The sequence below is a fragment of the Suncus etruscus genome, chromosome 10 (genome assembly GCF_024139225.1).
Source record: "Suncus etruscus isolate mSunEtr1 chromosome 10, mSunEtr1.pri.cur, whole genome shotgun sequence".
NCBI classification, from domain to species: domain Eukaryota; kingdom Metazoa; phylum Chordata; class Mammalia; order Eulipotyphla; family Soricidae; genus Suncus; species Suncus etruscus.
This window is the reverse complement of record NC_064857.1, coordinates 87,522,396-87,536,177: the sequence shown is the minus strand read 5'-3', so window position 1 is coordinate 87,536,177 and position 13,782 is coordinate 87,522,396. Positions and strand designations below refer to the sequence as shown.

Here is a 13,782-nt window from a genome sequence, read left to right as displayed (position 1 = left end):
CATGATCTTGAAGTCAGAGCATTCTTTACTGGAATTTTGTTTGTTTTTTTTTTTTGGTTTGTGTCATACCCTGCAGTACTTAGGGGACCATGCCATGCTGGGAAACAAATCCAAGATTCCTGCATGCAGAGCAAGCACCCCAGCCTGATGAGCTATCTACCGAATGCCAAATAATAATATAATAAAATAATGCCAAACCCCTGCTCAGGGGTTACTCCTGGCTCCTTGTTCAGAAATTATCCCTAGCAACCGGGGCCGGTGAGGTGGTGCTAGAGGTAAGGTGTCTGCCTTGCAAGCGCTAGCCAAGGAAAGACCGCGGTTCGATCCCCGGCGTCCCATATGGTCCCCCCCAAGCCAGGGGCAATTTCTGAGCGCGTAGCCAGGAGTAACCCCTGAGCATCAAACGGGTGTAACCCAAAGAACCAAAAAAAAAAAAAAGTATCCCTGGCAACCTTGTGAGACCTTATGGAATGCCAACGATCAAATCCAAGTTGGCCACATAAAAGACAAATGTCCTCCCCACTGTGCTATCACTCTGGCTCCCAGATGTTCTTTATATAGAGTTGTATTGGTTAAAAAGTACTCTTACTCATCAATTGAATTGATTGTGCCATCCTAGTAGAAACACAGATTCTCTATCATGGTCTATTTTCTTACAGTACCTGTAATAATTCTCAACACTGTCCAGACTTGGAATGTTGAATGCATCTAATTAAAAAGAAAAGAGCAAATATCATTTATATTAAAAATGCAAAAATCTCAATGCTAAAGAAAAACAACGATTTTCAATAGCATTTTAAGTGGTAAAATACAATTAAATTGGTCATTTTTAAAACTTAATAACAATAATTCAAAATAAGTAAGGCACAAAGTAAATGAGAAAATAATAAATATTTTAATTGTACTATTCAGAATAAACCAATTTAAAGTGGCAGAATAAATCTAGTCCTTTTAGAATCACAGAATAATAACTGCAGTTACAGTTCAGTTTCATTCTTCAAATTGGTTTGTTCTGAATAAACCACTTAAAGTACTATCAAAGATCCATGCTAAGTGCTACTAAGGAGCAGACAACTTGACTAACAGAATCAAAGACCTCTCTTCTTAAGTATAAAAAAAAATTCAGCAAAGAGGAGTTATATTGTGTTAAAAGGTAAAGTTAAGGGCAGAAGAGAACATTATCTATATAAATATAATTCATTTTTCATTTTCTTACTAAGAACAATTCTAATAGTTATCTTAATATTTTTCTATCATTATAGAATGTATATAATCACACCACAAATACCAGAATTATATTATTATGAACTCTAAATAATTTAAGCATAATAGTTTGATTTTTTTTCTTTTTTCTTTTTTTTTGGTTTTTGGGCCACACCCGGTGCCACACAGGGGTTACTCCTGGCTATGAGCTCAGAAATCGCCCCTGGCTTGGGGGGACCATATGGGATGCAGGGGGATCGAACCACATTCCATCCTAGGTTAGCGCATGCAAGGAAGATGCCCTACCGCTTGCGCCACTGCTCCGGCCCTGTATTTGATATTTATTACTTGAAATATCTCAGTAATTTTTTATGAAAAAATTTTAAAATGGGGCCCGGAGAGATAGCACAGCGGCATTTGCCTTGCAAGCAGCCTATCCAGGACCAAAGGTGGTTGGTTCGAATCCCGGTGTCCCATATGGTCCCCCATGCCTGCCAGGAGCTATTTCTGAGCAGACAGCCAGGAGTAACCCCTGAGCACTGCAGGGTGTGGCCCAAAAACCAAAAAAAAAAAAAAAAATTTTTTTTAAATGTATGCACATATTTATTATGCATTGCCCAAAAATTGAGTCAGAGGGAGAGGGATAGACATAGAATGAATAGTCTCACTTGTCTGTGGGATATAAGAAAAATAAAAGACAGTATGGTAATAATATAGAGATAATAGAGATGAGGGCCAGAAGCACCAGTCCATGATATGAAGCTTACCACAAAGAGGGGTGAGTGCACTAACTGCACTGACAACTACCATGACAATGATAGTGAGAGAGAGCAGTAGAATGCCTGTCCTGAAAACAGGCAGTGGGGGGAGGGAAATGAGGCACAGTGATGGTGGGCAAGTTATACTGGTGAAGGGTGGTTGTACATTCTGTGACTGGAAACCCAACTATGAACATTTCTGTAACCACAGTGCTTAAATAAATTATCAGGGGCTGTAGTGATAGCACAGCAGTAGGGTGTTTGCCTTGCATGCAGATGACCCAGGACTGACCCAAGTTCTATCCCCGGCATCCCATATAGTCCCTTGAGCCTACCAGGAGCCATTTCTGAGAGCAGAGCCAGGAGTAACTCCTGAACATTGCCGGGTGTGACGAAAAAAAAGAAAAGAAAAGAAAAGAAGAGAAAAGAAAAGAAAAGAAAAGAAAAGAAAAGAAAAGAAAGAAGGAAGGAAGGAAGGAAGGAAGGAAGGAAGGAAGGAAGGAAGGAAGGAAGGAAGGAAGGAAGGAAGGAAGGAAGGAAGGAAGGAAGGAAGGAAGGAAGGAAGGAAGGAAGGAAGAAAGAAAGAAAGAAAGAAAGAAAGAAAGAAAGAAAGAAAGAAAGAAAGAAAGAAAGAAAGAAAGAAAGAAAGAAAGAAAGAAAGAAAGAAAGAAAGAGAGAAAGAAAGAAAGAAAGAAATTATCAAAGAAAAATAAAAAAAATTTTAGGGGCTGGAGTAACGGTGCAAGCAGTTGGGTGTTTGCTTTGCACATGCTAACCTAGGACGAATGGCAGTTCAATCCCCCCAGCATCCCATATGGTCCCCCTAGCCAGGACTGATCTCTGAGCACATAGTCAGGAGTAACCTCTGAGCATCACCAGGTGTGGCCCAAAAAGCAAAAAAAAAAAAAAGAAGAAAAATGTTAAATGTATGCACATATTTACTATTTATTGCCCAAAACATTAATCTATATCACTACTACTAGAACTACGACTATGACAAAAACCATTAATACAATTAGGATTAAGTGAAAGGAAAATATAAATACACCAGATAGTTTCTGTGCCATACCTGGTAGTTCTCTGAGCTTACTGGTGGTTCTAGGCTTAGGGATCAACCCCTGATTTTATATATATATAATATAAATAACATAATAATTTAGTAAATCATTAATATATTAAGATAAATTAGATTTAGAAAATATATTTAATAATTTATTAAATAAAATGTTATTTATTAAAATAACATATGAATAAATATATATAGATATATATATTTGTGGGTTGCCAGAAATCAACCCTCACATATGCAAAATGCCATTGATCTGCATCTCCAACATCAGATAGCCTAATTTTAATTTGTGATTCCAAGATGCTTACAAATAATAAGAATTACTGGTTTATAGGCATTTTCTGCAAACCAAAGTATGTTTTGGGGCCAGAGAGATAGCATGAAGATAAGGTGTTTGTTTGCCTTGCATGCAGGACGGTGGTTCGAATCCTAGCATCCCATATGGTCCCTCTGAGCCTGCGAGGAGCGATTTCTGAGTACAGAGCCAGGAGGAACCCCTGAGCACTGCTGGGTGTGACCCGAACACCAAAAGAAAGAAATAAAATTAAAAAGTATGTTTTATAATATAAATAGGTGCTCTTCAGCATAATCAAGTTCAGCAGATAAAGTACTTTGATTATAAAATCAATCTTTATAAAACAAATTTGTGGGTTATATTTTAGAGAGGAGTTGATTTCTTCACTATCCAATTGACATATTAAAAATGAAAGGGACTTGGGGCCGGAGAGATAACATGAAGGTAGGGTGTCTGCCTTGCATGCAGAAGGACGGTGGTTTGAATCCCGGCATCCCCCGAGCCTGCCAGGAGCAATTTCTGAGCGGAGAGCTAGGAGTAACCCCTAAGTGCTACCGGGTGTGACCAAAAAAAACAAAAAAACAAAACAAAACAAAAAAAAATAATAATAATAATAAATAAGGGACTTATCCATTTCTCTCTCTCTGCATATGGGAATTTGTTTTCATTAAATTTTGGGATGCAGGGCGTAGGCAACATGTGGCAGTGCTGAAAAACTACTTACAGCTCTACACAGAGGCTGCTCCTATGTGAACTATGTGGTACCAGGATGAACAGAATTGGTGGCACATAAGGCAAGCACCTTAACCCCTATACTATCTATCTGGCCAAAGATTTAAATTTTTTATATATACAGAGTAAAACTAATTCTTTGTGATATACAATCATTGACAAATACAATCTCATATCCAACAAGCAAGATACAAAACACTAGGACCAGAGAAATTGTACAGAGGTTAAGGTAGTTTCCTTGCATATTGCCAACCCTAGCTCAATCTTTACTGCCTATAGTCCCCTGAGCATTGCTATAACCCTGTCATTTTTTTTTTTTTTTTTTTTTTTGGTTTTTGGGCCACACCCGATGATGCTCAGGGGTTACTCCTTACTATACGCTCAGAAGTCGCTCCTGGCTTGGGGGACCATATGGGACACCGGAGGATGGAACTGCAGCCCATCCTAGGCTAGCTCAGGCAAGGCAGGCACCTTACCTCTAGCGCCACCACGCCGGCCCCAACCCTGTCAAATTTGACCAAACCAAAAGATATGAAACATTTCACACCTAAAAATTCTCTGAGGGGCCGGAGAGATAGCACAGTGCCGTTTGCCTTGCAAGCAGCCGACTCAGGACCTAAGGTGGTTGATTCGAATCCTGGTGTCCCATATGGTCCCCCGTGCCTGCCAGGAGCTATTTCTGAGCAGATAGCCAGGAGTAACCCCTGAGCACCGCTATGTGTGGCCCAAAAAACAAAAACAAAACAAAAATTCTCTCATGAAATTATTCTGTATATGGGGCCAGAGCTATAGCACAGCAGTAAGGTGTTTGCCTTGCACGCAGCCAACCCAGGATAAACCCTAATTCGATTTCCAGCATCCCATATGGTCCCTTGAGCTTGCTAGGAAGCAACTTATGAGCGTAGAGCCAGGAGTAACCCCAGAGCACCACTGGGTGTGGCCCAAACCCCCCCAAAAAATGAAAGAAATTATTCTGTATATAATTTTGCTATAATTTGTGCCAAATTTTATGTATTTTTAAATACTATGTAGATGGATTTTGCTAGACAAATTTTTTTTTCATGTAAAGAAAGGGCTATACCAACTTTTCTTGCAAAGGCTAACAATGACATTTGTAGTTTTAAAGTCATATTCAGAGTTTTAGCTTCAGTATATGTTCCATTTTGTTATTTTACAATTTAAATTGGGGTATCTAGGTTCCTAAAAGGAAAAAAAGAATGAAACTTGTCAGGGGCCAGATGATAGCATAGTGGATAAGGTGTTTTCCTTGCACGTGGCTGACCCAGCTTTGATCTCCGGCATCCTATATGGTCCCCAGAGCCTGCCAGGAGTAATTTCTGAGTGCAGAAACAGGAGTAACCCTGAGCGCTGTCGGGTGTAACCCTCACCCAAAAAAAAAAAGAAAGAACGAACAAAACTAGTCATAATTATATCTAAGACTTGACTCTTACCATGATTTCCTTTAATATCGAGCCAAATGGTTTTTTCCATGACCCTTGTCTTCTTTAGAATACTGTGATAAGTTTGCCATTCTTCCTCATGTTGCTTGGATCCAAAAGTGTCCTTTGTTTTAGCATCTGTCAGATCTCCTATATTTACATAAGAATTCATTCATGATGCAAATAGATTCCAAAGGGTTTTACATTTTTATTTTTAATGTACACTGAAGGAAACAGATACTTCAAGAATTGGGCACGTACGTGCCGGAGTGATAGCACAATGAGTTGGACATTTGCCTTTCACAGAGCAGACCCAGGTTCTATGCCCAGCATCCCATATGATCCCCTGAGTCTGCCAGGAGCAGTTTCTGCACCTGCAGAGCCAGGAGCAATCCCCGAGTGCCACAGGGTATACCCAAAAACAAACACAATAAAAAAGAAGAATTGGGTAAGTATAAATATAACCATTTACAGTATCATCTAAAATTACCTAAGTAATCTAAAGTTAGATTCTTTCTGGGGGCTGGAGAGATAGCAATGGAGGTAAGGTGTTTGCCTTGCATGCAGAAGGACGATGGTTCGAATCCCGGCATCCCACATGGCCCCCTGAGCCTGCCAGGAGCGATTTCTGAGTACAAAGTCAGGAGTAACCCCTGAGTGCTGCCGGGTGTGAACCAAAAACCAAAATAAATAAAATAAAATAAAATTAGATTCTCTAAGTAAGGGCCTTATTTGTTTCTAGCTAGCAAGTGTCTATTTAAATCTCCAATAATATTGGAAATAATATGTTAGGAGAGCACTGAAGAACACATTATGAGACAATTTTGATCAAATAAAAACTAAGAAATTCCAATACCTTGGGATGTAACTAAGATTTATGATGATCACATTTTCCAATCCCCAAATCAGAAGTATGTGATCTGACCAAATACTAGTATTATTATTTTGATTTTGGACCCCAGATAACTGTGTTCATATACAGTTGCTCAAGGATCACTCCTAGTGAAACTCCAGGGGCCATATGCAGTGTTGGGATTTAACCCAAGTTGTCCAAGTGCAAGGCCTTACCCGCTGTACTATCTCTCTGGTCCCCACAATTACTTTAATAGCAAGAAGCAATTTGAAAGGTGCCAGCTTGGTCTGGAAAACAAAAGACCAAAATTCCTAGGAAGCTAGACAAATACTTTTGAAGTCTCCCATAAAATAAGGACTGGGGGGGGGGGCAGAGAAAAAGTATAGTGGACAGGGTACTTGTCTTGCATTCAGTCAAATTGATCCAATCGCTTGGATCCACTAAGTAGGTCCCTAAGCCCTGCCAGGAATGAATGACCCCCTGAACACAAAGCCCTGAGCAGGTGTAGCCCCAAAACAAAACCAGGAAATGTGAACTGATACCCCTATTATAGCAGCTGGGATATTTTATTATGTGTGCCCCCAAAGAGATAATAGATGCTCCTTCATCTGTGTCTGCTCAATTTGGAAACTGATGGACTTTGAAGACGAGGGAACCCAAGTTGCATAAGTCTCAAGAGACAAAGATAAGATGTTCCATGTCACTTGAAACCTATACAGATGATATAAGCTTTATTACTGAATTGGAATGATAGCTCAGTGGGGCAAATGCACGCTTTGCCTGCAGGAGATTTGAGTTTAGATCCCTGCATCGCATACCCCCTAGCAGCCTTGGCAGTTGACTCCAAAAGCATAGACTCCAAAAATATAGAGCAAGCGAGTCTCTATGACCCAACACTGCAGGGGACTTCCAAAACAAAAGTTGCTAACTACTATAGAGAAAATGATCAAGAGAAACGTTTATTTGTGGTGCAGAAACTTGTTCTGACTCTCTCTGAAATCCAGAACTGCAACAACCTAAGACAAGCCTCCTCCTAACGTGGGAATGTTGAGTCTTGCCCCTTCACCTGAATCTCAACTCTTCTCCAAAGGTTAACACAATCGAACCTCCCGTTCCATTCTTCCTGAAACTTGGGGGCTCCAGGAATCTCAATGTCCCCTGAAAAGTGAGAAGCTACTGACACCCATGACAGGTGAGGCGAGACCTTCCTTCCTTCCTTCCTTCCTTTCCTTACCTGTGGCCAGGACGAGAGCTGGTTGAATGATGTCGATGTTTTCTGAACAGAACTTCTCCAAGTCGGTGGCTCGGCTGGGCTCATGAAACTTGCTCAGGTGAATGTCGGAGATCTGGGGAGAAAAATCCAAGGTGGCTGAGGAAGGAAGAGGAAGCCGAGAAAAAGTATAGTGGAGAGGGTACTTGTCTTGCACTCAACAGAAGCAGCAAAGTGCTCAGGAGCCACCAGTTCGGGGATCGCGGGCAGAATGCAAAGCCCAGAATGTGGTGCACGAAGGGGTTCCCCAGACCTTCGGGGTCAGCGTAGGGAGGACCCCCAAAAAGGCTCCGCTCCACCCTGGGGACCCCAAATCGCCCCCTGGGCCATCACCTGCAGCCCCCAGAAGAGGTTCCTCAGGTCGGGGCCCGGCGCTGGCTGCGGGCTCCACGGGGCGCGGGGCTGGGGCTGGGGCGGCGGCCCGGCTAGGCCGTAGTGCTCCAGGACCACCGCTGCCAGCGCCGCGGCCGCCAAGCCGGTGAAGACCCTGAGGAAGAGCGCGGCGGCCATGCGGCCTGCAGGGAGCCAGCCGGCCCGGGCCCGGCCCGCCGGGCTCTGCCACCAGCACCCCCCGGGGGCTGCGCTAGCCCACTTCCGGTCTCGATGGTCGGGCGCCCCTCTGGCCTTCAGTCAGTCGGCCACCGAGTGCTCCGCTGTAGAGGAAAAGGAAACCCCAAAGACCCCCGAGGTCACTGGCAGTCGCCCCGGGTGGCGGGAGGCGGAAACGCGCCCTTGGCTCCGCCCCCGTCCAGCCTTCCTGCCCCCAGGCGGGTCCATTGCCCAGCCTGGCATTCAATGGACTGACTTAATGACCCCCCAGCGCGCTTCCCTGGCCTGCCAGGACGCCTTTTAAACTTAAGGCTGAGGGGTTTTCTGGGCCTCCTGATTAGTAACTACGCTCACGTATGGGCTTATTGTAAATGTGATCCTTCCTCTTTGTGAAAGTTATTTTTAATTTTTATTTTTATTTTTGGTTTGTGAGCACATTTTTTATACAGCTGAATTAAAGGTTCATGACATAGATGTGGGTTTTTTTCCCCCAAATAATTAACAGAACTAACTGATGTAGGCCAACCTGAATTGCACTGTGTTCTCCCAATTAAAAAGGAAAGACTCAGATCTTGATTTAATATAGCCAGTCTTGTAGTGCTGCCATATTTCTTTTTATTTTTTTTTCTTTATTTAAGCACCATGATTACATACATGATTGTAGTTGGGTTTCAGTCATAAAAAGAACACCCACCCACCCCTTCACCAAGAGCGACCTTCCCACCACCAATGACCCCCTCCCTTCTTCCCCACCTCATCCCTGCCTGTATTTGGAGCTCAACACAGAGTGGTGAGTTTACTTACAGAGATGAGGACACTATTATTTTTATTTTCTTACCCCGATCTCATTCTCACTTGGATATCTACTCTTTCAGCAAAATTATATTCATTTAATAAACCTTACATGCTTTTGTCCATAGGAGAAACATTAGGCTCAAGCTTTGTCCTTAATTTATTTAACCATTTCCTTATTGAGCTTTTGAGTCTTTATGTTCTAATCATATCAAATAACCCTTTTTTATCAACATCCTGAATAATCTTTTTTTACTTTATTTAAAAAAATGTATCACATAGTTGACCATAAAACATTTGTTTCCAGAAAAGTGAGAGAAAATTTATTTTTTTTTCTTTTCTAAATTTTTTAAGCCAGAGAGATCGATCAGGCAGTGAGGGACAGTTAGTATGGGCGAGAGGGAAAGAAAAATAAGGGGGGGGGGGGTGCGGAGTGATAGCACAGCCATAAGGTGTTTGCGGCAGACTCAGGATGGACCTAGGTTGATTTCTCACATCTCATATGATCCCCAGAGCCTGGCAGGAGCAATTTCTGAGTGCAAGCCAGTAACCCCTGAGCACTGCCTGGGAGGGAAGGAGGAAAGAAAGGAAGGGAGGGATGGAGGGAGGGTTAAGGAGAAGTTCCTAAATATCAGGGAGGGAGGGAGAGAGGAAAGTAAGGAGGGAGGGAGGGAAGCAGGAAGGAGGAAGGAAGGAAGGAAGGAAGGAAGGAAGGAAGGAAGGAAGGAAGGAAGGAAGGAAGGAAGGAAGGAAGGAAGGAAGGAAGGAAGGAAGGAAGGAAGGAAGGAAGGAAGGAAAGGAAGGAAGGAAGGAAGGAAGGAAGGAAGGAAGGAAGGAAGGAAGGAAGGAAGAAGGAAGGAGGGAGGGAGGGAGGGAGGGAAGGAGGGAGGGAGGGAAGGAGGGAGGAAGGAAAAGGAAGGAAGGAAGGAAGGAAGGAAGGAGGGAGGGAGGGAGGGAGGGAGGGAGGGAGGGAGGGAAGGAGGGAGGGAGGGAGGGAAGGAGGGAGGGAGGGAAGGAGGGAGGGAGGAAGGAAAAGGAAGGAAGGAAGGAAGGAAGGAAGGAAGGAAGGAAGGAAGGAAGGAGAGAAATTTATTTTAAAAGGGAATAAAAAAAGAAAAAGGAAGAAAAATAAAATTTAAAAATTTAAAAAGAAAAAGAAAATACAGTGGTTAAAAAAAGAAAATACAGTGGTAAGCTAATTTTTTTTGTTTGTTTTTCTTTGATACCTCCGTGCTATCTCTCCGGCCCCACTGTGGATATTTTTTAAAAGAATGTATTGCAGGGGCTGGAGAGGTGGCGCTAGAGGTAAGGCATCTGCCTTGCAAGCTCTAATCTAGGATGGACCTGGGTTTGAGGTTTGGTCCCCAGCATCTCATATGGTCCCCCCAGGCCAGGGCCCATTTCTGAGCCCATAGCCAGGAGTAACCCCTGAGCATCAAAAGGGTGTGACCCAAAAAACAAAAACAAAAGAATGTAGTACGTATTGCCATTGTTAGTTACGCTACTTTAATTCATTAAATTTTTTGATTGCCTTTAAAATGCAGTCAGGGCTGTAGATGTATAGAGAAAATTATTCAAATGAAAAAAATTGCTTAGTTGTTTTTGTTTGTGAGGGCTACAACAGAAGGTGCTCTGGGGTTGTTTATTTCTGGCAGCGCTCAGAGAACCATATGGGGTGCTGAGGATCAAATCCAGGTTTGCTGCATGTAAGGCAAATGCCCTACCTGCTGTACTATTGCTTAGGCCTCCAAATGAAAATATTTTGGTTTTGTTTACTAGTGCATCATTAGAAAACATCTAGATGTGTATTTTCAAATAAATTTGGAAACAATATTTGAGACTATCTGATTTAAAAGTCAATGTGGTGAGGCTGAAGAGATAGCATGGAGGTAGGATATTTGCCTTGCACGCAGTCAATCTAGGATGGATGGTGGTTCAAATCCTGGCATACCATATGGTTCCCTGAGCCTGCCAGGAGCGATTTCTGAGCGCAGAGCCAGGAGTAACCCCTGAGCACTGCTAGGTATGACCCCCCCAAAAAAATAAAAGTCAATGTAGCAAATACAAAATGCATTTGGAGAGACATTAGGGAGACCTCAAGATTTAAAAGTTGAAGGATAGGGCAAGAGAGATAACATAGCAGGTAGGGCATTTGCCTTATGGGATATATGGTCCCCTGAGTCTTTTAGGAATGATTTCGGACCACAAAGCCAGAAGTAACACTTGAGCACCACCAGGTTTGGCCCAAAATTTAAAAAAAATTGGAAAATATCTCTGTAATATATGCTTTATATGCAGAAGCTTAGGGTTCTGTTCATGGCACTGCATTTTCCCCACCCCAAGAACAAATAAGGAATAGCTTCTAGGTGTGTTGAGTATAGCTGTGATTAAAAAAAAAAAAAAATTTTCCAAAAGTGAAATATAAAAAGTTGTATGATAGATGATAGGAACCAGCACATTGTCAAAACTAACTCTTCTTGGGGTTGGAGAGGTAGTACAGGGTAGAGAAGGCACTTCCTTTGCATGTTACCATCCCTGGTTCAATTCCTGAGGATAGATCCAGGAATATACCTGAACATCACTGATATATCCCTGACCTCAGAAAAACTGACTCTTCTTTTGAGGGGTGGGTTGGCTGCTGCTGCTGGTACTACATCTCATCTAAGGGCCTCACAAATTTAAAGCATATTTGAACTACCCCAAATCTAACAGTCTGAGTTGTAAACAGTGATTTGTAACCAAACTGCTTCAGGAGGAGGAATTTATTTAAGGATAATTAATAATTCCCAGTGAGGGCCCAGAGAGATAGCACAGTGGCGTTTGTCTTGCAAGCAGCCGATCCAGGACCTAAGGTGGTTGGTTCAAATCCCGGTGTCCCATATGGTCCCCTGTGCCTGCCAGGAGCTATTTATTTCCACCAGGAGTAACCCCTGAGCACTGCCGGGTGTGGCCCAAAAACCAAAAATAAATAAATAAATAAAATAATTCCCAGTGAAATATTGGTTTGACTACTAATGATACTACAAATCAGTGTATAAGGTGACTCAGTTTCTGGTATTCAAAGAGGAAAGGCTGGTTTTGCAATATCTCAAAAAGAGAACAAGAGGTAATTCACCTTGAAAGTAAACTTCCTTAGAACTATGTACAAAGAATGTATGGTGGATATCTGATAATACAGGGCACACTTCTTTTGGAGGGCCATACCCAACAGTGCACAGGGGTTACTCCTCATGCTCAGAAATTAGTCCTGCAGGCTTAGGAGACCATATGGAATGTCAAGGATCAAACACAGGTTGGCCACTATGCTATCTCTCTGGCACAAGTACATACTATTAAACATAGTCATAAGTTCAACAATGGCTCATAAAACATGAGCTGTAAGCATTAACTTCAAGAGGCTGGAGAGAGTAAGGTGCTTGCATGCAGCTGCACATGGTTGGCTTCAGTTCAATTCCTGGATCTGCATATGATTCCCTTAAGACTTGCCAGGAGTGGGGTCAGAGAGGTGGCGCAGTGGTAGGGTGTTTGCCTTACACATGGCTAACCTAGCACGGACTGCGGTTTGATCCCCCAGCGTCCCATATGTACCCAAGCCAAGAGCTATTTCTGAGCACATAGCAAGGAGTAATCCCTGAGCATCACCAAATGTGGCCCAAAAAACCAAAACCAAACAAAACAAAAACACCACCCAAAAAAACATTAAAAAAAAAAGTTAAAGGTTTGGTCTAGGGGCCTGGAGACATACCACAGCGGCATTTGCCTTGCAAGCAGCAGATCCAGGACCAAAGGTGGTTGGTTCGAATCCCGGTGTCCCATATGGTCCCCCGTGCCTGCCAGGAGCTATATCTGAGCAGACAGCCAGGAGTAACCCCTGAGCGCCCCCTGGTGTGACCCAAAAACCAAAAAATAATAATAATAAATAAGGTTTGATCTAACATCATCATTAAAATAATAATTTTTGCTTCCCATACTATTTACCCTGTGTAGTAACCTCTCTGTGGGTCCCCTGGACTGAAAAAGCTCCTTCTGCACAGGAGCTGCAGGACCATAATGTTGACTCTGTCCTCTTTCATCATCGAGATGTGTGAAGGGTTCCAAGGCTCTTCCTCTTCTGTTACTCCTGTACTGTAATCTCTTCCTGAATTCCCTAGATTCCATACAAATGGAATCGAAAGAATTTAAAAAAATACAATAGCGGGGCACGGAGAGATAGCACAGCGGCGTTTGCCTTGCAAGCAGCCGATCCAGGACCAAAGGTGGTTGGTTCTAATCCCGGTATCCCATATGGTCCCCCGTGCCTGCCAGGAGCTATTTCTGAGCAGACAGCCAGGAGTAACCCCTGAGCACCGCCGGGTTTGGGCCAAAAACCAAAAAAAGAAAAAAAAATACAATAGCAAGAGACAGAAACAGAATTCAACATGTGGACAACTGTATCAGTGATACAGAAGATGAAATACTAGTCAGCATCAATAATGAAGTGATAAAAGAGAATAAATTAATGGAAAAGAGTGTAAGATTCATAATAAATTATAGCAAGAGAAATAATCTTCAAACCATAGGAATACCAGAAAGAGAGATAAAGCAAAAGGGGAAGAATAGCTAGTGGAAGAAATAATAACCAAGAGTTTTCTTGATCTCCACAAGAGGTACCTGCACAGATTCAAGAGGCCCAAAGAGGTTTTTTTGTTTAAAAAAAATAAAAAATAAAAAGACTAGAACAAAAACAACACCAGACACGTTGTAATCAAATAGTAAAATCAAAGGACCAAGACAGACTACCATTTTGTTTATTTGTTTTTGTTTGGGGCCTCACCCAGCAGTG

At 42.5% G+C, this 13,782-nt stretch overlaps 1 protein-coding gene across 2 annotated transcripts in view; it reads right to left on the bottom strand.

Annotated features, from left to right (window-relative positions):
• TMEM62 (transmembrane protein 62) overlaps positions 1-8,157 on the bottom strand; it is a 35,875-nt gene extending 27,718 nt beyond the window's left edge. The window contains exons 1-4 of one of the 2 annotated variants that reach the window (XM_049782478.1): positions 7,953-8,157; positions 7,584-7,695; positions 5,509-5,646; positions 663-708 (exon numbers count right to left, since the gene is read on the bottom strand). In XM_049782478.1, the coding sequence (XP_049638435.1) occupies positions 663-708; positions 5,509-5,646; positions 7,584-7,695; positions 7,953-8,129 (473 nt within the window). In that variant the 5' untranslated portion in view covers positions 8,130-8,157. Of the gene's footprint in view, positions 1-662; positions 709-5,508; positions 5,647-7,583; positions 7,696-7,952 lie in introns of those variants that run through there. The other variant, XM_049782479.1, reaches the window with a different exon arrangement.
• Between the last annotated feature and the right edge of the window lie 5,625 nt (positions 8,158-13,782).